The following is a 20,576-nucleotide window of genomic DNA, read 5'->3' as shown; positions in this document are numbered from 1 at the left end:
TTTTATTGGAATCATACAATGGGCCTATATGCCGCTTACGGGATGGATGTAGCATGATCATTCATATTTTCCATTTCCCTGCCGTATATTTCACCTCGACTAAAAGACCTGTTCGGAGTTAGCCCATGCATTATGCATCAGGATCAGACACTCACAAAGTGACATCATGAATCGCTTTTAATTCCCCTTTAAAAGGTGAATATCTCGAATGAACCTCATGGAATGGGGTCATAGCACCCGGCCCTCCCCCACACAAATATATATTTGGCTCATTACGCCACTGCAATTCGGAATCAAACAAACAACCTACGAAAATTGTCAGATGTGATTATTGTCAGACGAAAAATGTTGAAAAAACGTCCCAAAATATAATGTCCAGAATATGACTTGGAGTAAACTTCATACCAAGATACATTTTCACGTACATGTATAACAAGAGCATTGATACTAATACTTGAAGACTATAATGTCCTTTACCAGTTATATTCCTACCAGTAAGTTTACAGAATGTTAATTTGAAGGCTACACTAGCTGTATTTCAAATTTAAAAAGCTGTACCTGAGGTTTCTGCATGCATAATGCTTCATTGGGGGAAAAACCACTTGGAGGGAACCCATTATCTGAACATCTCGGTGTAGCGGGGAAAACCCAACAGCCCTTATCACAGACACAATTATTCACAGAGCATTGTGGGTAACATTGTGCAATACAGGGCAGGAATGATGTTTGTTATCGGGATTTGTAATTGACTTTCTGAATGTATAGTGTGGTCTTATTCAGCTTCAGTAAATACTTAACGGTATCATAATCTTATAAAACCGAACATCGGTACAAACGTTGAGAAAAGCGTTCATCAATATTATAGATAGAGGCCTTATTATATAGCCATGCCGAGCAGAAAAGGAGGCGGTCGTGATGCTAAAAAGTTTGTTACTTCAGGTGTAACTGGAGTAGTAAAGCGGTATATTAGCACGGGTGGTTATGGGTTTATTACCGAGGATGGTACATATCGGGATGTATTTTTTCATATCTCAGCCGTTTCAAAAGAAAGTCGACGACGAGGAGATGAAATACGAATTGGAGATGAGGTGTTATATGATTTGTATTTAGGTCCGAAAGGATACAGAGCAGAGTCGGTTCGGATTCTTAACCAAGAAGGCTTTGAGTCGGACTCGGATGATACTTTCAACCTTGATGGAAGAGATTCTGAAAATGATTTTGGAGACAGTGAAGGATGGGCATGGAGACGACGGCGTGACACTAAAGAAGGAAGCAGCAGGCATGAGAGTTCGAGGCAACGAAAATGGGGAGACTTCGATTGTGAAAGTAGCGATGACGACTTCAGTGTACCGAACAGAGGTCGCCCTTCGGCATCACCTACTAGGTGGCCGAGAGATCCACCCCCTCCACCCAGAAGAAAGGCGGACAGCAGCCCAGGAATGAAACATCAGGAAAGGAAAACAAATGTCAAAGATAATACACACAAGTCTGGGTACTTTTGCGAGGACTGCAATGATCATCATCCCAATACCAATCATGCTAATAGTGATGGTTTCAAGCGGGAGGAGACCGGTAAGCCGTCAGTGTATACAAAAGCGAAAACCGACAGTAAACCTTTTAAAAATTCTGGAACCTTCAATGATGGGACTCAATTCGCCAGTCAGCATTTCTCCCAACCGAGCAAAAAGTCAGATCCACAACCAACAAAACCTACATACAAACCCTTTCAATTTGGATTTGGGATTGATCCTCTTAATACAGGAATTGGTGTCGGCAAGAATCCGTTTGGTACTGGAGTTCCTTTCCCGCGAAAAAGCGAGCCATCTGAGGGGGCAAACAGGACAACTCAAACTTCTACTAACACCAAAAAGTCGGATACTGAGAAAAAAGTTCCAAATCCACAACCATCTACATATCTTCCTAAGAAAGGTATTCTGAAGAATCCCTCAAACAGAGGCTCCTTCATTTACATGGGTATCCCGCCGCGATCCCCGCGATTGAGCAGCCAGAAGCCTCAGGAACAGAACGCCGACAGAAAATCTGACATCAATGCAAACAAATCAGATCTTGATAGACGATCAACCCTGTATAGTTTTTCGTACGTTGGCAAAACCAAAAGCTTCGATATTCCTATGAAACACGCAGATCCATTCAGCGCTGGGACCAGAGGGCCAAATCATCAGAAGCCTAACAGAAGTACTCCTGAGAATGCCAAACCTGCCAGGAATTCAGAACAAAATATGAAAGGAAGTGGAACCAATGCAGATGACGCAAAGACAACGGGTAGATCTGCAACAGAAGAGCAACCCACCCAGACCAAGCCCCAAATGAAAGGAACCACTGCGTCCAAGGAAAACCTAACAGGTATTTATGGCCATGAACAAAATATAGATTTTAGAAAATGGTTTCGAGAACTGAACTTTTGTTGAAAAAAACAACAACAAACGTATTGATATAATTCGTTCGATATCCAGTTTTGTGACTTGTCACAATTTTTTTTTGTTTTAGAGAAAAGAGCATTTTACTGCCATATCTCAGTTTAGTTTAAATACTGGTATGTCAGCTTGAATAATATGATTAACTGTGATTTGATTTGGATAACAACGTCAGATAATTATATTTTTTGCACTGGCGTAGATGGGGATAGGGGGCTTGCATGCATGGGGTCGTGGTTTCTGGGGCCTGTTTCTCAACACCTGGACAAGTTATATCTTTATCCACCAACCACGGAGTTAGTTCCAATCTTACTTAACCTGTTTCATGAAAGGCTTCCTTAACTAGAATACCTTGATATCGATACTATCGGTTAAAAGAGCAGATGAGATGTAGCCTTAGTTACAAAATAGCATAATTCTAAAAAAGAAAAATTACGACAAAATTGCAAATATTGTGATGAATTGAAAAATACATCTTTTCAAAATAATAGCACAGGTAAATTATGCATCATACATACTTGGATCATGAAGATTGGAGCATTCAATTGCTGAGAAAATAGAATTATGAATAATTTACTTCATGACTAAAAATCACATGTTGACGTTGAGATGGGTATATATCCCCGGGATATCCAATTTTAATAGTTTATGAAAGTAAACCATAATTTTCTTTGTAATGATGATAATTTTACGGTCTTTTACGATTCCAAACATCACCGAAGTATAGTTTAACAATTTTTTAAAAATCTTTGATACCGAAACTTACGATTTGACAAATTCTATGCATAAACTATATAGAGATAGAATAAATGTTAAAAAGGTGTCTGAAAACGACGAGTCATTATGGATGGCATGACGTGGTAGAATCTTTATCGATTATTTTACTATTTCAAAACAAATGGTTTTGTGGCGTTTTACCAACAGTTTTTATAGTTTATTTGTATTACAATGATAATTAAATGCATTATCCTACTTGTTTTGTGATGTAATTTCAACCTCTATGATTGATTACGTAAGATTATAATTTTCAAATTTCTAGGCACTTTTGCACGTTATATAGTATATGTCACTACGTCATTAAGAAAAAAGTTTTGACAGGTTCGGGTGTGTCATAAATATTTAGTGAGGTTATTGTACCCGATCTTGGTAAATTAGGGCTTCGTAAAACGGTTAGCGGACAAGAAGCTCATTGTCTCCGATTTAGTCAAGAGTTAGACTTACGACGGTGTTGAGAAACGGGCATTGGCGGCGGAAGCCAAAAATTTTAGGAGGGGACAACCCAAGAAAAAAAATATGACAAGCAAAAAAAAAAAAAAGGTTCTCAACCTAAAAATTTTAGGGGGATGCGTAGGAAAATAAATTGACAAGCAAAAAAAAAAAAGGTCATCAACTACAAATTTAGGGGGGGACCGTCCCCCCTCCTCAAATTTAGGGGGGGGGACACGTCCCCCCGTCCCCCCCCCCCGCTTCCACCGCCTATGGAAACGGGCCCTTATAGGATACTATATTAAGAATCTATCACAAAATAAGATTTTAGTATTAAAGAAGTCAAAGATTTTGCTCGCTTGCAGCTTTTGAAAATGTTTGCTCTTTACGCTATATGCCTTACCCTTAATTTTTTTTTCTTGCTCATAACGCCACTGCCTTCTTGTTCAAGTTCATTTTATTTCATTCACCATAAAAACATGAATACATACAAAGGAGAAATATTATAAACAATTAAAGGTAATAAGAACAAAAGAAAATACAATTACATAACAAAAGGTTTTATGGGAATTGAGGACGACAAAAAGAGCTAAAAGCCTTATAAACGCCGACCTCTTATACAAAGTTAAAGTAATGCGTTGTATATATACAGAGTATAGAACAGCAAGAAATAAACAAACAGATGGATAAGGGGGGGAACAAGAATTGTATCTATTAAAAAAAGGAATTACTCAATCAAAGTCATGCAAACTCAAAAGATGGGATTTGAAATGTTTTTTAAAACTCTTTGAAGAAGGGATATTTCTTATATGCATTGGGATATTATTCCAAACTATTGGACCTTTAAAATAAATTGAATTTTTTGCAACATTTGTTCTTATCTTGGGTAAATGAAAATTTGTGGCAATGCGAGTGTTATATTCATGAAAAGTATTATTGAGAGAAAATTTAGAAAGTATATATTGTGGTAATAATCCTTTGGAACACATAAACATAAATGAGGCAATATTGAAAACCTTTGTGTCATATACGTTCAACATGTTCAACTGAATAAAAAGAGGGATGAGTGGGCATTTTAAGGGGCATTACAAATTATACGAATGGCCTTTTTTTGAAGTATAAATAATCTAGAAATAAAATAATCATTCCCACTAGCCCATGCAATATTACAGTAATTCATATGTGATAGAATCAGTGAATAATACAACATAATTAAAATATATCGAGGAAAGTGTTTAAGTCTGTAGAGAACACCCACACATTTTGCAATGCGATTGCACACGACACCAATGTGCTCATGCCAAGTCAGTTTATCGTCAATATACACACCAAGAAATTTAACCACAGAAACACGGGATATGTTTTGACCATTGAATCGTAAAATTGGATTATTAAGGTTAATTTTTCTTTTTGTGAATATAATAAATTGTGTTTTTTTTTACATTAACGACTAGTTTATTGTACCCGATCTTGGTAAATCAGGGCTTCTTGTAAAATGGCTAAAACGGTCATTGAGGGAAAATGGACTATGGATTGTTTTAGATTTATTTTTTATTTTTAGATTTTTAATAAGACAGTAAACATTGTAGTCGATGTTACTTTACTTCTTTGCTTTAAGTACACAAAATACAAATCAATATCAAATTATTTCTCTTTAGAGGCCCATCATTAATTTCGGTATTCCTCTATTTTTATCATTTTGTTAAAAGACTCTAATAAGACACCTGAAAAGGAAACCAAGAAGCAAGCATCAACCACCGTTTCAAGTTTAAGCAGAGAAGCAGGAAACTTTTTCTTCAGGTCAGCTCGAGATCAAAGGAGTGACTTGGTCAAATCTATAAGTTTAAAGGTCTTGGCATTTATTCATTTTCCGTATATACTATAATTCGATAAATGTCGTTATCCATTATGATAATCTATGATCATTCTGTGCACTTTGCTAGGATTTCATGAAAGACGTTGCTTTCACCTTTGTTGCATGTCGTCTTGATCTCGGCTAGGTGTATAAAAAGGAATTCCAACATCAATATCTCTATTCCTAAAAAAATATAAAATTAGTAAAAATTGATATCTCATTAATATACATCTAGCATCGGAATAATGCGTTGTTCAAGTTTCTAAGACCATTGTTTTGACAATGCTGTGCAAAAGTGTACTTTATGCAATGCACTTTTATGTCTCTTTGCTCAGCACAGGGAACACAGTGAAAAATTAAAGGTATAAGGCATTACAAATCTTAGCAGTAATTCGTGTTTCATAATCTGTTTTTGTTTTGGAGAACAATCTGCTTCAAACATATTGGGTAAATTCTGGAAGTGATATTTCATTTTATTTTATTTCAACACGGTAAACGAACTTCAGCCAATGGCTGTTCTTCTGAACGTCCGTGCATACATATTAAAATCACATTACATGTATATACAATTAAGATACATAATACGAAATAAATATACAATTAAATATCATCAATATTACAAAGAAAAACAAACAAACAGAACAAACATGTTTACATCACTCTGGCGTCCAATCTAAATATGTTGAAACTAGTTACTTTTAACTGTTTAAGTCATTAGGTAGTGCGTTCCAGCTTCTGGCCCCCCTGTACTGTAAACTTCTTTTTTTATAATTGTTTTTAACTAAGGGTAATTCTATTTTTAGAGACGATGATCTTAGCATGTAGTTACAATCACTTAAAGTAAATTGCTTACGAATACTGTCTGGCAGTAAAATAGGAAATTCATAATTCCCTTCTGGTCTATATGTGGAAGTGAGCCACCAGTTCATTATTTGCAATACTTCTTCCAGAACAATGGTGTTCACTGGAACTTGGTCATAGATCATATTTCGGAATTCAGCCTATAACCGAAGCTATTTTGACAGCATTAACTAATGAAAAAAACATGATATAAACTAATGTATTTGTAAGGCAGATAATGTATCGATTTTTCAATAAAAAAAATCTTTAATGATCTCTTCAGAGTGCGCTTGGTTGTTACAAGAAAGCCTGCAACTGGTCGTATCAAGACGAGGACTTTGTGTCAGCGGCGAAAAACGCGGCAACCACTTGTTGGAGGTTGGCTAAGCTCCACATGGCGTCAAAAAGTGCTTCTGATCAAAAGGTAGGCTATATGGTATAACGGTTGTCTGTTGCATGCAAAAACTTACATTGTGCCATCACACCAGAATGCATACACAATAGACTTCTGCATTGTTTTCATTAAAAAAAAAGTTGCAGTGACTTTCAATGAATTGTTGGAGAAATATTTATCACTTGGGGATATTGTAATTTAAACTTTCTTTTATTTCGTTTACTCTTCTTCTTGGTGTTTGTTTTTATTATCTTTAAGAGAGTTATATTGGCAGTTCATGCCAGTTAAACTAACTAATCGATAACTAGTTATAATCTTAATTTATTTGTTTTGTAGCGTATGCCTATTTCTTGTCATTTTTTGGGGTGAAATTTAAGCAATACATCCATTAACTCCCGAACATTATAAGCGGGTCCAAGGTTGTGTTTCATTATGTCACAGCAACGAAGTTGACTCCAGACTATACCCAAATGCTATTTATAATGGCATATCACCCGTTTATTGGAGTATTGTATTGATATGATTGTAAATCTTATGTTTTAAAGTTGATTATAGGTTTATAGCAAATGTACTCCCATTTTTGTTCAAGCTTGGAAAATCTGGGTAATCCAACTCAAGGGTACTACTTATTTGTGATTTATTTTATAGCCCATTAACAGGGTCAATGGGGATGGGACAGTAAGAAATTAATTCGAAATTTATCCCCGAAAAGCACTATTTCCACGCCAAGTTCTTTTAATCTTCTTTGAATGTTTGAAATAGGAAACTGGCAAATACTTCAAAGATGCTCTACAGTACTTCAGCAAAGCTTATCACAAAAGAATCTGCAGAGGACAGGATTGGGCCAAGCATTTGGAGAAGTCCATTCAGAGCTGTCTCGATGACATAAAAACTTGGATTGCACCTAAAGATGACGATGGTATTGAAAACATTTTTTAGTTTATTAAGGGCCATTTTGTTGTTATTCGGGCTTTTGATCGCAATTATAGGCTGTTGAAACACATCTCTGAACATTAGGTAAAAAAGTGTCACAAAATTTGATTTTTTTGTAATATGTTGAAAATTATTCCTCACTTGCTTCGCTAGTAACTATACAAATTCTGCCCGATACGCCATATAATATCCCCTCCAATATGGCTCATTACGCCACTGCAGATGGGAATTATACGCCGCTGAATACTTTGCGAGTGTCTGATCTAATGAAACGGAAAGGTATTCTGTTGATTGGTATATAACAATGAATATAACCATAGAGATATCTCTATGGAATATACGCACCATGTACGTAGTATATGTATTATCAACTCTTCTTAAAAATCCAAAGTAAAGTTGTGAATCCTGAATGTATATCTTGATAGTCCATGTACTGGAATAAAAAGATAATGGAAGTCGATTGAGCCAATCCATTTTTGCAAACGATAATTTACCAAATTTTCTGGTGTTTCCCCTTTATCAGTCTGACGATCTGGGAATCCAATACCCCCTCAAACAAAAAAAAATAACCCATGCACTTATCGACCACTTATATTCTCTGCGTGGTTTCTTTCTTTCTCAGATCAGATAGCAACTTTGAAGGAATATCTGGGATACCTACCTACATGTGGCGCCAAAATCAACGGGTATCTCCACATTGCATATATCCATATGAAAAGGGGCAAGGAAGCTTTGCAGTTCGACGAGTATGAAAACTGCCAAGGGTAAAATGAAATTCTGTTCAAGGCTTACAATTTCATAAAAATGTATATGTCTACTATGTTTATTCCAGGGATCGTATACATGTATACGAAAGCTACCTGTGCTATCCAGGACGTTTCCTTTCCATTAATATTCCGCTTTTCTTGCTTTCCTTTATTCAAAACTTATTGTAGAATAAAGATTATTAAAACCGTTAATTTATAGACCTATGTTCTGTGCCACTGCAAAAGACATGTAGACAAAAGCAAGCATTTTAGATATAAGTGTATACGATTATTGCAAGCACCGAGCATGCTGCTCCCAGGAAAACAATTTCAAATATTTATTGAAATAAAATTCCCCTAAAATCATTGTGCAAAGCAGATTGAAATTTGTAGATGTGACAAACGAATTCACTTTAATCTTCAATTGAATTGTAGATGTAGACAAAATTTGTTTACAAAGGCAGTAATCATGCATAATCGTAATATCATTTTAATCATGGTTAAAAAATATTAATAGAATAATTATTGAATATTAATCACCATTCATTTCTGTATCGATTCAATCAAGAATGCAGTGATTTCAATAAACAGTGAATTAGTTAAAGGGGAAGTTCACCCTGAAGAAAACTTTGTTGTAAAAATAGCAGAAAAAATAGTAAAAAATATTGGTGAAGGTTTGAGGAAAATCCGTTAAAGAGTAAGAAAGTTATTAGGGTTCAAAATTTTGGATTTGTGACGTCATAAACGAGCAGCTGCCCCATGTGTTATTTTATATAAAATGTATGAATTTCCAATTTTGTATGGTTCCTGATGACTTAATTTTGTTTTCTTGTCATGATCGGGTATGAAACGATTTGCCTATTGATATACAAAAGTTACAGTGAAGACCATTTTCAATTTTCTGAGAAAATGACATTTCATTGATTTTTTACCATTCGCTATGTAGGAATGCTGCTCGCATATGACGTCACAAATCAAATAATTGAAATTCTAATAACTTTTTAATTATTTGATGAATTTCTCTCAAACCTTCGGCAATATTTTTCATTATTTTTTCTGCTATTTTTACAATAAACTTTTTGTCAGGGTGAACTTCCCCTTTAATGAAAGTCAAAACGACAAAAAAAATAGATTGTCGCGTCACGCTCACATGTCTACAAAGAATCACATTTTATTTTGTCGACGATTATTTTGTTCAGTAAAATTCAGCAAGTTCAGTAATTCAATATGTGATATAACAACAAAGGCTCTGTATAATGTAACGGTGACTGTAAGCTATCTTTGACGGAGTTAAATGTCGCTATAGATGCAAAGTATTCTACTGTGATACATCTCCTGGTTGCTCTCCTCTGCATGAAGAGATTGTTCATGTAAGTATCGTGTGAGGGGAGTGGATTTCCATGGCCTCAACACCGTCTCCATACCGTTATGCTATAAAACGAGAATTGAGAAAAGGAAGAAAATAATTATCTTATTTGTATTCAATCCAGGTATCTGAAAGACTGTTGTGTTCCTCTTGGAGAAGCAGAGAATATGTTATATGATGATGTAGAACCAACCATTCGTCTGAGTGTCAATGCGTTGAAGAAGAACGTTGACTACCACGAGAGCCTTGTCAGAAAGGCTTTAGCAAGAGTAAAAGGTGACGATCATGATGATAATGATGAGAAAGCTAAAAATAGTAATAATAATTAAACCATGGAAGTGCTGTGGCCGAGTACATGGTCACTTACATGACAGTCAGGGGTTCAAAACTTGGCCAAGGCACATCATGCCCCGAGCAAGGCATTTTTGTTTTAATTTTTACCTTCCTTTGGTTGTAGTGTCAGAGGTTGGTCCTTGACGTTAAATATATCTTATTGATACGTCATTCTGAAAAAAAAACCGAAAAACACAAATGACGAGATGCAAAAGAATGATGATGCTATGATGACTGACAATATGAAGGCACACAATATACTGCTAAACACTACTGTGCAATTAGGATAATAATGGCCAAATTCATTACCTATTTGTTGAAAATTAGATAGCATGAATCTCTGTCAAAATTAAATTTTCTGAATGACAATGAGATAATAACAACGTTCCTTTTGAAAAGACAATACAAAAATGTAAAATAATTAGAAAATCGTCATAGATTAATTGATTTCAATAATGTGTTCCTCATGTATTTTGTTTGTGTTTAAAGAAGCACAAGTGCGTCAGCAACGGGAAAAGGCGGATGAAGAGGCGAAGAAGATGGCAATGGGCCAACTGAAGTCTGACATACGAATGCTGGATCTTTTCTCAAAGCTCTCCATTGAAGAATTTGTTAAGCAGGTTTATCGCATGTGGCCGCCAAAGGGTACCAAATCTCCTGACGTATCTTCGACATCGTCGTCGTCATCATCATCAAAGAAGAAGTTATTGATTCGAGCAATCAGTCAGTACCACCCAGACAAGGTGGATAAGGAGATACATGGTATCAAGTGGCAGTTACTATCGTGTGAAATCACTAAATGCCTCAGCATGAAACTAGCCATTATCAAATAATAGAACACTTTTTTCATGAAATCATTTAGGGAATTACCTCAGTATATATGCCTATATACTTGATTTCATTGTTCCCCCCCCCACAACTCACATTAATTTCTTATACCATTGTTCTTTTATATCTTTTAAATAATATTTCAACCGTTTTATGTTGATTAGTACACATTATGGAACAGAATTTGATATGATTTTGCATTTAAAAATTCAGTTCGAAAATGTCAAAAATTTGAATTGAAACTCAAAACGACTATCATTGAATTTTTCTGTATGGATTATATACAATGGATGTTGAATAATTCGTATGCAAAAAAATTCAAAACTGTAAAGCTTTATGATGTTAAGTTCCAATGTTGGGTCAATTTCATAAAATTTGTTAAAATTTACAAATTTGCAAAAACAGTTTAAAGCTACTGAAATCATTCAATTTGATTGGCAGATCTGGTAAACTTGCCTTATAGAAATGGTGCATTTTGAAATTATAAAAAAGTCTCTGTAAAACGGGACTTAGATGTTTCAGACATAAAATGTCATTAATGAGCAAGTATAATTAACCCCTTTTTAAAATCCAGGTGACGAGACAAACTCACTTTCTTGGCAAGCTGATCACGCGAAAGATGATACTGTCTAAAGAATCGTATATTTCAATTTCCACAGATAAACGATCGTAATTTACTCTAACATTTTGTTGTGTTTACTCATGGATAAAAGGATTATGTGCATATCTCGATCTATATATGATTATGATATGCGGTGTTATTGCAATATTTTTTTCTTGTTGGAATCGAAAGAAACACGAATTGAAATATGAATTTTGAAACGTGCAATATTATCGACAACGATTACAAAGCACGTTAAAATCATAAGCATTTTGCTTAGATAAGTTTTTTTTCTCCATTTATGCAAGCATTAAAGAATGTTAAAAATCATTCAGGAATATATTGACACTTAATTTTCCCTTTTAATGGAAATTACAAGCGTTGTGGGGATATTTCGCTCTTAGTTCTACAACATGTATTCATTGCTTATTTATGAGAATTTTCCAGATTTGTACAAAATGTAAACAAATTACCACGGTGCACTTACAGAGTTAATAATTTTGTTTAAAATGATACCTAGTTCGCGCCACGATTCGAACATCGTACTCAATCGTGAAGTGATCGTAGTGATCTTATCAGATTGTATCAGATCATATCAAATCAGTTGTGGCAATCGTATTGATCGTAGAAAATGTTTGAATGGTTCAAAATTTCGCGATCAGTTACGAAGGGCCAATCGTGGCTTTCGTAATAACGGGATTAAGATTTTTTCATAGGCGGATCCAGGGGGCCGAGGGGCCCGGGTCCCCTGTTGGCGAAGCAAAAAAAGGAAAGAAAAAAAAGGAAAAGAGAGGAGGAAGACGACTGAATAAATAGGATCAATGTGAGGGGAAGACTTAGAAAATAAAGAGACTCTTTCACTAGGCCTGTATAAAATTTTCGCTCGCGCTTCGCGCTCGCATTGCCTGTTAGGTAATTTACATAACTTGCTTAGTATAGAGCTTAAATATCAAGTTTGGAAGTCAATATACAAAACATATTTCACCTCGGAAATCGAACTTTCATTATTTTGTGTGATTTACAAATTGATTCTTATAAGTGCTCTGTAAAAAAATGTCAGTTCTGTGGTCAGAATCAAAGACCTTATAATATGGTCAGATATTAACATTTTTTGCTCGCTCGCAAATTTTGATTTATCAGGTACTTCTTATTTTCTTGTATTTCATACAGTTTCAAAATATCCCTTTTCATGCCTGATAGTCAAAACGTATCAGCTGACACTGCACGCTTGCATTTTGATTGGCGAGTTACTGTGTGTACGTATGTGTCAATATCGATTACACAACAAACTACTTAAAATCCCCTTTTCATGACAGTTCATCAAAAATTTCGATTTGCACTTGCATTCATTCGGTGCCTTCATTATGCACTGAGATATCAATTTGATAATTAAATTGTGCCTTTGTTTCATCTCGCGCTTAATTAGCAAGAGGAATAGAAAGATAGTCATCATTTTCATATGATGACATATGTCAAAGTAATAATAATGAAAAATATCAGCTCTCTATTAAGTTCGAAATATTATCCACTTTACAATTTTTCTACGAAGTGCTTGAAATATAGCGCTGAAATTGACCCTTTTAGATCGAAGTATCAAATATTTTATTAGCTCGTGCTTCGCGCTAGCTTTAATTTTCATGATAAAAGATGTGTTTAGAATGCCTAGATTCTAGGATTAAATCTGAAGCACGCGGGTGCATCTGCTCACGCTATGTGCTCGCATTATTAATGTAGGAAGATAGCTATTACTCTTCTTTTTCATGATTTACAAAACATGAATAGTGTCCCGTTTAAAGGTCTCGATCTCGATTTTTTCTGCTCGCGCTTCGCGGTCGCATCAATAAATTGTTTACTTATATAGCTATCCTGATCATGATTACAAATATTGATTAAAATTTTCAATTCTTTATGTAAAAATGTAAAAAAATCAAATATTGAAATATGTGACGTCCTCATGGCTAATTGCAAGCAGTAGGCAGGCCTATACCTTTTCGATCAGTTAAAAGCGTGTATAAACAATTTCTGCTCGCGTTTTGCGTTCGGAGTAATTATTTAGTTGCATAAACATTGCCTAGAATATCTAAATTGTAGGAAAAAATCCATAAAATTTCAAAAAAAAATTACTCGCGTTTCGCGCTCGCATTATATCATAATAAGGATTATGATATTATGTATCAAAGTTTATAGGAATTAAAGCTAAGAAGTAACTATTAGGACTACCCCTTAAAAGAAACAAGCAAAAATCACGTTCGAGCGGCCGATCGGGGAAAATATGGCTGAAAAATTCCGCCCCCACTATTGGCAAAGGCTGGATCCGCCCCTGCCTTTGAAGCCGGCATGTTCAAGCATCATCATCCATATCTTTGCTGTTATGATGTAGATGATCATGTGTTTGATCCGAACTACCCCGTTGGAGCATAATAAGTGAAACAAATTTTAAGGGGGCTTAAGTTTCAGATACTCTCTTTACTACGAACGATTCGCAAGCCATCATTTTTTCTTGATGTTCACTATACATTTGGCATGTAATAAGGTCAATCGATAAGATTTTCTAAGAAATTACATGCATGTTTTGTTAAAACTGGCATGCCAGTATTCGTCAAAACACACATTTTTTGGGCATGCCGGTGGGCGTCTTCACGCCATTCACCCCACACACATAATAAGCCAGAATCAATGTTTCTTAATTATTACTTGAAACACGTATTTACATGATTATCATTTGCAATCAAGACTATAGTGTAAAAGCTGAAACTTTTGTATAATATTGTGATGATATATCGTGTTTATTTACAATATATTTAAACGTATGACTTTAATGGGAGGTGATATTCAAACAAAGAAATTATAGTGTTTCAGAATAGAGACTTTACATCAGTTCCTGTGGTTTGGAGCAACGAAAGTCTTAAAGATCTTACTGAATAAAAATGATGGTAAAAATACTATTCTTAATTGCGTCGTATTCAGATTTCCCTTTCGTCAAAATCACAGACTCAAGAAGAGGGAGGGGGGCGTTTGGTTTGGTTTTATTTACCGTATAAAAATTACAAAAAAATACATTGCATGCAAAAGATATATGATTGAATATAAAGATAGGCGGATGGACCGCTCTATTCAGAGCCATTACAGGTGCGGATTGGCCAGGATTTTCGAAAGGGGGAGGGGGCACATTTTCCCGTGAAAAATTTGACAAGAAAAGAAAAAAGAAAGGTCTTCATTATTAAAGGGGGGCACACTACTGTTTTAACGGCATTTTATATTAAAAAAATCAATTGTGCCTCTTAAAGTGCATAATGGCTCTGTTCTTAGTCCTAGAGGTCCAGTGATGACGCCCGTGCAAGTGCTTGTATATTTTGTGTGCATTTAAATTCCATTTTCATAATATGAATTATTTATATCCACCAAGAAAGTTTTGTATTTTATCCTTATACAATAACAAATTAGGGATAAAACATTATAACAAAATTAGTATTAATAATGTTTTTTCGGGGAGGAGGCGAAATGGGGCGTAAAGTCCAGGAAAGAAAAAAAATAGAAAGAAACAATAATTTGTTTGGGCTTTTAATTAATAATAAAAGACACTTTTTATGTCTAAGCGAAATACATAGGCCTTTATTACACGGTACCTCGTTTGCGAAAACGTGCAGTGGTTTTGAAAGTGTGTGTGTGAGGGGGGGGGGGGCTGACCATGCAAATATCCATACACTTTCATTAAAAAAGAAGAGTCGGGGTGGGGTTGAAGCCTCGCTGCTACTCCCGGTTCCGCATTCCATGTTTAAATGCCTGGACCTCCTTTGTCAAAATGATATCCACTATTCACAATACAAAGTAAGAAAAAAAATATCCCGGTATATGGCCTAAGCAATATTGCAACACTAAGAGAATTTCGCAGTGAAAATCAGTTTCTCAAAAAGTTTTGTCGTTATGCCACTGGCGTACATTGAGAGCTTCATGCCCCCCCCCCCCAAAAAAAAAAATAAATAAATTACGACCCTTGAAGAAAGGAGGGAAAAGAAAATCAGTAAAATATTACACATTTTCTGAATCTAAACTTTTTTAGATTTAAGTAACCTGCAAGCTGGGACCGACAAATCCGAGGCTATTGCATTTCAATTTTATTAATTGTCAAGCTGCCTCAAGTTACTAACCGGGGGGGGGGGGGGCACTTCCATTGACAGGTGGATACCTTACGCGACCAATGATGGGGTCTCGAAAAGCACGTATTTTCCATATATTGAAAATGTACCCCTTACCAAGTATTGCCGTGTGAAAACCTACCCTTAACAAGTATTGGAAGCAAAACGATACTCTTGACAAGTATTCCCTGAAATGAACCCCTTAACAAGTACAGCGATATGTCACAGGTCCGTCGGTCGTCGTTTTTGTCTCACCTGCGAAGCAAAGTGAGACTATAGGCGCCGCTTTTCCGACGGCGGCGGCGGCGTCAACATCAAATCTTAACCTGAGGTTAAGTTTTTGAAATGACATCATAACTTAGAAAGTATATGGACCTAGTTAATAAAACTTGGCCATAAGGTTAATCAAGTATTACTGAACATCCTATTAGAGTTTCATGTCACATGACCAAGGTCAAAGGTCATTTAGGGTCAATGAACTTAGACCATGTTGGAGGAATCAACATCGAAATCTTAACCTGAGGTTAAGTTTTTGAAATGTCATCATAACTTAGAAAAGATATGGACCTAGTTCATGAAACTTGGACATTAGGTTAATCAAGTATCACTGAACATCCTACATGAGTTTCACGTCACATGACCAAGGTCAAAGGTCATTTAGGGTCAATGAACTTTGGCCGAATTGGGGATATCTGTTGAATTCCCATCATAACTTTGAAAGTTTATGGATCTGATTCATGAAACTTGGACACAATAGTAATCAAGCATCACTGAAAATTTTGTGCAAGTTTCAGGTCTCATGATTAAGGTCAAAGGTCATTTAGGGTCAATGAACTTTTGCCGAATCGGGGGTATCTGTTGAATTACCATCATAACTTTGAAAGTTTATTGGTCTAGTTCATTAAACTTGGACATTAGAGTAATCAAGTATCACTGAACATCCTGTGCGCGTTTCAGGTCACATGACCAAGGTCAAAGGTCAATGAACTTTGGCCGAATTGGGTGTATCTGTTGAATTACCATCATAACTTTGAAAGTTTATGGATCTGATTCATGAAACTTGTACATAAGAGTAATCAAGTATCACTGAACATCCTGTGCCAGTTTCAGGTCACATGATCAAGGTCAAAGGTCATGTAAGGTCAATGAACTTTGGCCATGTTGGGGTTTTTTGTTGAATAACCATCATATCTCTGTAAGTTTATTGGTCTAGTTCATAAAAAGTGGACATAAGAGTAACCATGTATCACTGAACATCTTGTGCGAGTTAGAGTAGTATTCAAAGTCAGCACTGCTGCTATATTGAAACGCGTGATGCAGGTGAGACGGCCAGAGGCATTCCACTTGTTACTTTTACACATCATTTGGTTAGTAAGGCCCCACTTCCACACGTCGCGCAAATCGGACTTTTAACACGTAGTGTTGTGGAAGAAAGGACATCCTTTAGAAAACATTTTAATTTTGTTTTATCATACCCGGTATTCCCACAAATTTGACCCTAAATACGTAGCTTTCCTAACAAAATAGATACTTTTTTTTCATTATTTTGTGTTTTTGACACCCTTATCACGTTACGTACGTAACGTGCCCTATCTTGAAAAAGACATTCTTTTTACTGTTTTTTGGTCGTGCATGGTATCCACTCAAAAGTTTTGATCTTTTATGATAATGTGGATAATTTAAGTCCCTTCCCTACGAATATTCATTTAATTCAATAATTTTATTCAAGTCCATAGAGGAATTTCGTTCTAAAAATGCATGAGTGAAAGACGTGCAAAAGTACAAAAGGCAATTATACAGAAATGGTGCATTACAAAAAAATACAACATGACAGGCACCATCTCCTTCCCGCGCTTACCTAACAAGAAGGTGAAACATTGTCAGTGAAAGAAAGAGAGGCAAGAAGAGCAAGGAGATAATAGAGAATAGAGAGGGGAAATTACCCCCGGCAGGGGCGGATCCAGCCTTCGCCAAAAGGGGGGGTGGCGCGGATTTTTTTTTTCAGCCATATTTTCACCGATCGGCCGCTCGAATATGATTTTTGCCGGGATTTTTGGTTTCTTTGAAGGGGTAGTCCTAATAGTCACTTCGTATAGCTTTGTTCTTATGAATAAACATCAATACATAATAACATAATCCTTATTATATAATACGAGCGCGATTTCGGAAATCTTATGTACTTTTTCCTAAAATTTTGAACATTCTGGGCAATGTTTGTTATCCTGAAAAAAGATAATAATAATAATAGGCATTTATATAGCGCCATCTATCTAGAAATATTCTATTCCGAGGCGCACAAGAAAAGAAAGATTGAGAAAGTTTGGATGAGTGTCAAAGTGCCAATAACTAATATTGTTAGAAAAGATAAGATTTCAGTTTGGATTTGAAGGTCTCCAGTGATTTTATAATTCTTAAATGTCAAGTCCACCCCAGTAAAATATTGATTTGAATAAATAGAAAATAAATAGAAAAAAATCAAACTAGCATAACATTGAAAATTTCATCAAAATCGGATGTAAAATAAGAAAGTTTAATTATGGCATTTTAGAATTTCGCTTATTTTTCACAAAACAGTGATATGCACAACTCTGTGACATGCAAATGAGTCAGTCGATGATGTCCATCACTCACTATTTCTTTTGTTTTTTATTGTTTGAATTATACAATATTTTATTTTTTAGAGATTTGACCATAGGGACCGACATGAATGAATCATATAGTATCAAAAAATGCTAATTCCATATGTTAAGGGAGGAATTGATTACCGTTTCACTTGACAATGAGGAGAAAATGAGAATATTTCATATTTTATATAATAAAATACAAAAGAATTAGTGAGTGGGTGACGTCATCAGTCTCCTCATACCAAACAGGATGTGCATAACTGTTTTGTGAAATTAAGCGAAACTTTAAAATGTCATAACTTTCTTATTTTATATCCGATTTTGATGAAATTTTCAGTGTTATGGTTGTTGGATTTTTCTTTTTTATTCAAATCATTTATTTTGTTGGGGTGGCCTTGTCCTTTATATTTGACGGCAAATTATTCCAGAGAGATGGTGCTGAGGCAGAGAAAGCTCGTGCAGCATATGTGTATGAAAGTGAATAATTACTACGAACGTGAAGCGTGAGCCAGAAATGAAGTGATGGAAAAGGTACTGTTAAAGACTTGCTTGCAGTTAGCCAGGAAGACGTTACATATTTTCTTTTTAATCAAATAATGCGAGCGCGAAGCGCGAGCTGAAATTTTTGGACATTTTTACCTAAGGAATGGAAATTCTAAGCACCTATTGTAATGTAACGGAATAGGTATATAACTAAACAATTGATGCGAGCGCAAAGCGTAAGCAAAAAATTTAGATATTTAGACCTACTGAACGTGACACTCTTTTCAAGTTCTGTAAATCATGAAAAGATTGAATAAGTGGGGATCTTCCTTACATTATTAATAATGCAAGCGTAGAGCGCGAGCAGAAAAATTTTATATACGTTTTGAATTGATCGAAAAGTACCTGTTATGGACATGAAGACGTTACATATTTCAACAATCAAATATTGCGAGCGCGAAGCGCGAGCTGAATATTTTTGACATTTCTACCGTCCTGAATAATGGAAATTTTAAGAACTTTTTGTAATCGTCGAAAGGATAAGTACATGAAGTAAACATTATTGATGCGAGCGCGAAGCGCGCGAGCAGAAATTCTGGACACTCTATTCATATTTTGTAAATCATGAAAAGGATAAGTTATTGGAAATTTTCATACATTAATAATGCGTGCGCAAAGCGCGAGTAGACATTTTTTTTGATATTGTGATCTGAAACTGGATAATGATTTGAATAGAGAACAAGCTGCGTATCTGACTAAACGTGTGTTTGAGATTTATACCTAGAATTGGGGTATTCTAAATACCTTTCTTATCATGAAAATCGAGTGCAAAGCGCGAGCTAAAAATATATAATATTCCGATCTGAAAAGGGGTCAATTTAAGCTTTGTATTGCAAGCACCTTGTGGGAAAATTGAGAGGTGGATATGGATCACAGTTACACAAAGAGCTGATATTTTTCATTATTATTACTTTGAGTTTTGACATAGGACCGGGACATGGGCATTCTATAAGGTCATTATGTCATCATATGAAAATGATGACTATCTGATAGTTCTCTTCCTAAGCATGAGAGCGCGAAATCTGTTAATATTATGGCCTGAAAACTGGACATTTAAAGCACTTTTGTAATTATGCATAAGATACATGAGTTAATATCTATCAAAGCGAGCGGAAATCGCGAGCAGAAATTTTTGATAAACTGTCATCAAATCGCGATTTTAAGTAGTTTGTTTTAGAATTGATATTGTGATATACATAAGTGACTATCGTAATCAAAATGCGAGCGTCAGCAGCGCTAGCTAATACGTTTTGACATTCTGACCTAAATGGGGATATTTTGAGAACTTTATGGAATACAGGAAAATAATGGGTACCTGACAAATCAAATTTTACGAGCGCGCAGCGCAAGCAGAAAATGTTAATATTCAGAACCTAAAACAGAAATTTTAATTTTGCACTTTTTAAAAATCCATTTGTAAACCAAACAAAATAATGAAAGTTTAAATTCCCAGCTGAACTAAGTTTTGTATATTGACTTCAAAAATTGATATTTTAAGCTCCATATGGAGCAAGATATGTAAATCACCTAAAATGCAATGCGAGCGCGAAGCGCGAGCGAAAATTTGATGTCCCGACATGAAAGATTAAAAAAAATTATTTTCCAAGTCTTCCCCTCACCTTATTTTATTCACTCATCTTCCTCCTCTTATGTTTGTCTTCTTCTTTTCTCCTCTCTTTTCCCTTCTTTTTCTCTTTTCCTTTCTTTTATGTAGAGGTGGATATATTTACTCCGCT

General features: G+C 35.4%; 1 protein-coding gene across 1 annotated transcript; it reads left to right on the top strand.

The window, feature by feature from the left end:
• Positions 1-692: 692 nt before the first annotated feature.
• Positions 693-11,324, top strand: LOC121410749. Its single transcript, XM_041603028.1, has 7 exons — positions 693-2,364; positions 5,351-5,490; positions 6,620-6,760; positions 7,493-7,649; positions 8,286-8,427; positions 9,900-10,051; positions 10,598-11,324. The coding sequence occupies exons 1-7, from the start codon at positions 888-890 to the stop codon at positions 10,939-10,941; spliced, it is 2,553 nt and encodes an 850-aa protein (XP_041458962.1). The 5' UTR covers positions 693-887; the 3' UTR covers positions 10,942-11,324.
• The last annotated feature ends 9,252 nt before the right edge of the window (positions 11,325-20,576 follow it).

The sequence above is a fragment of the Lytechinus variegatus genome, chromosome 3 (assembly GCF_018143015.1).
Source record: "Lytechinus variegatus isolate NC3 chromosome 3, Lvar_3.0, whole genome shotgun sequence".
NCBI classification, from domain to species: Eukaryota; Metazoa; Echinodermata; class Echinoidea; order Temnopleuroida; family Toxopneustidae; genus Lytechinus; species Lytechinus variegatus.
This window is presented reverse-complemented; position numbering and strand designations above follow the sequence as displayed.

Excerpts from the sequence above, each read along its gene's own strand:
- LOC121410749 (XM_041603028.1), top strand. The coding sequence starts at position 888 with ATGCCGAGCAGAAAAGGAGGCGGTCGTGATGCTAAAAAGTTTGTTACT. Across the intron at positions 5,491-6,619 it reads TCAAATCTATAAGTTTAAAG|AGTGCGCTTGGTTGTTACAA; the intron begins GTCTTGGCATTT and ends TGATCTCTTCAG. Across the intron at positions 6,761-7,492 it reads AAAGTGCTTCTGATCAAAAG|GAAACTGGCAAATACTTCAA; the intron begins GTAGGCTATATG and ends TGTTTGAAATAG.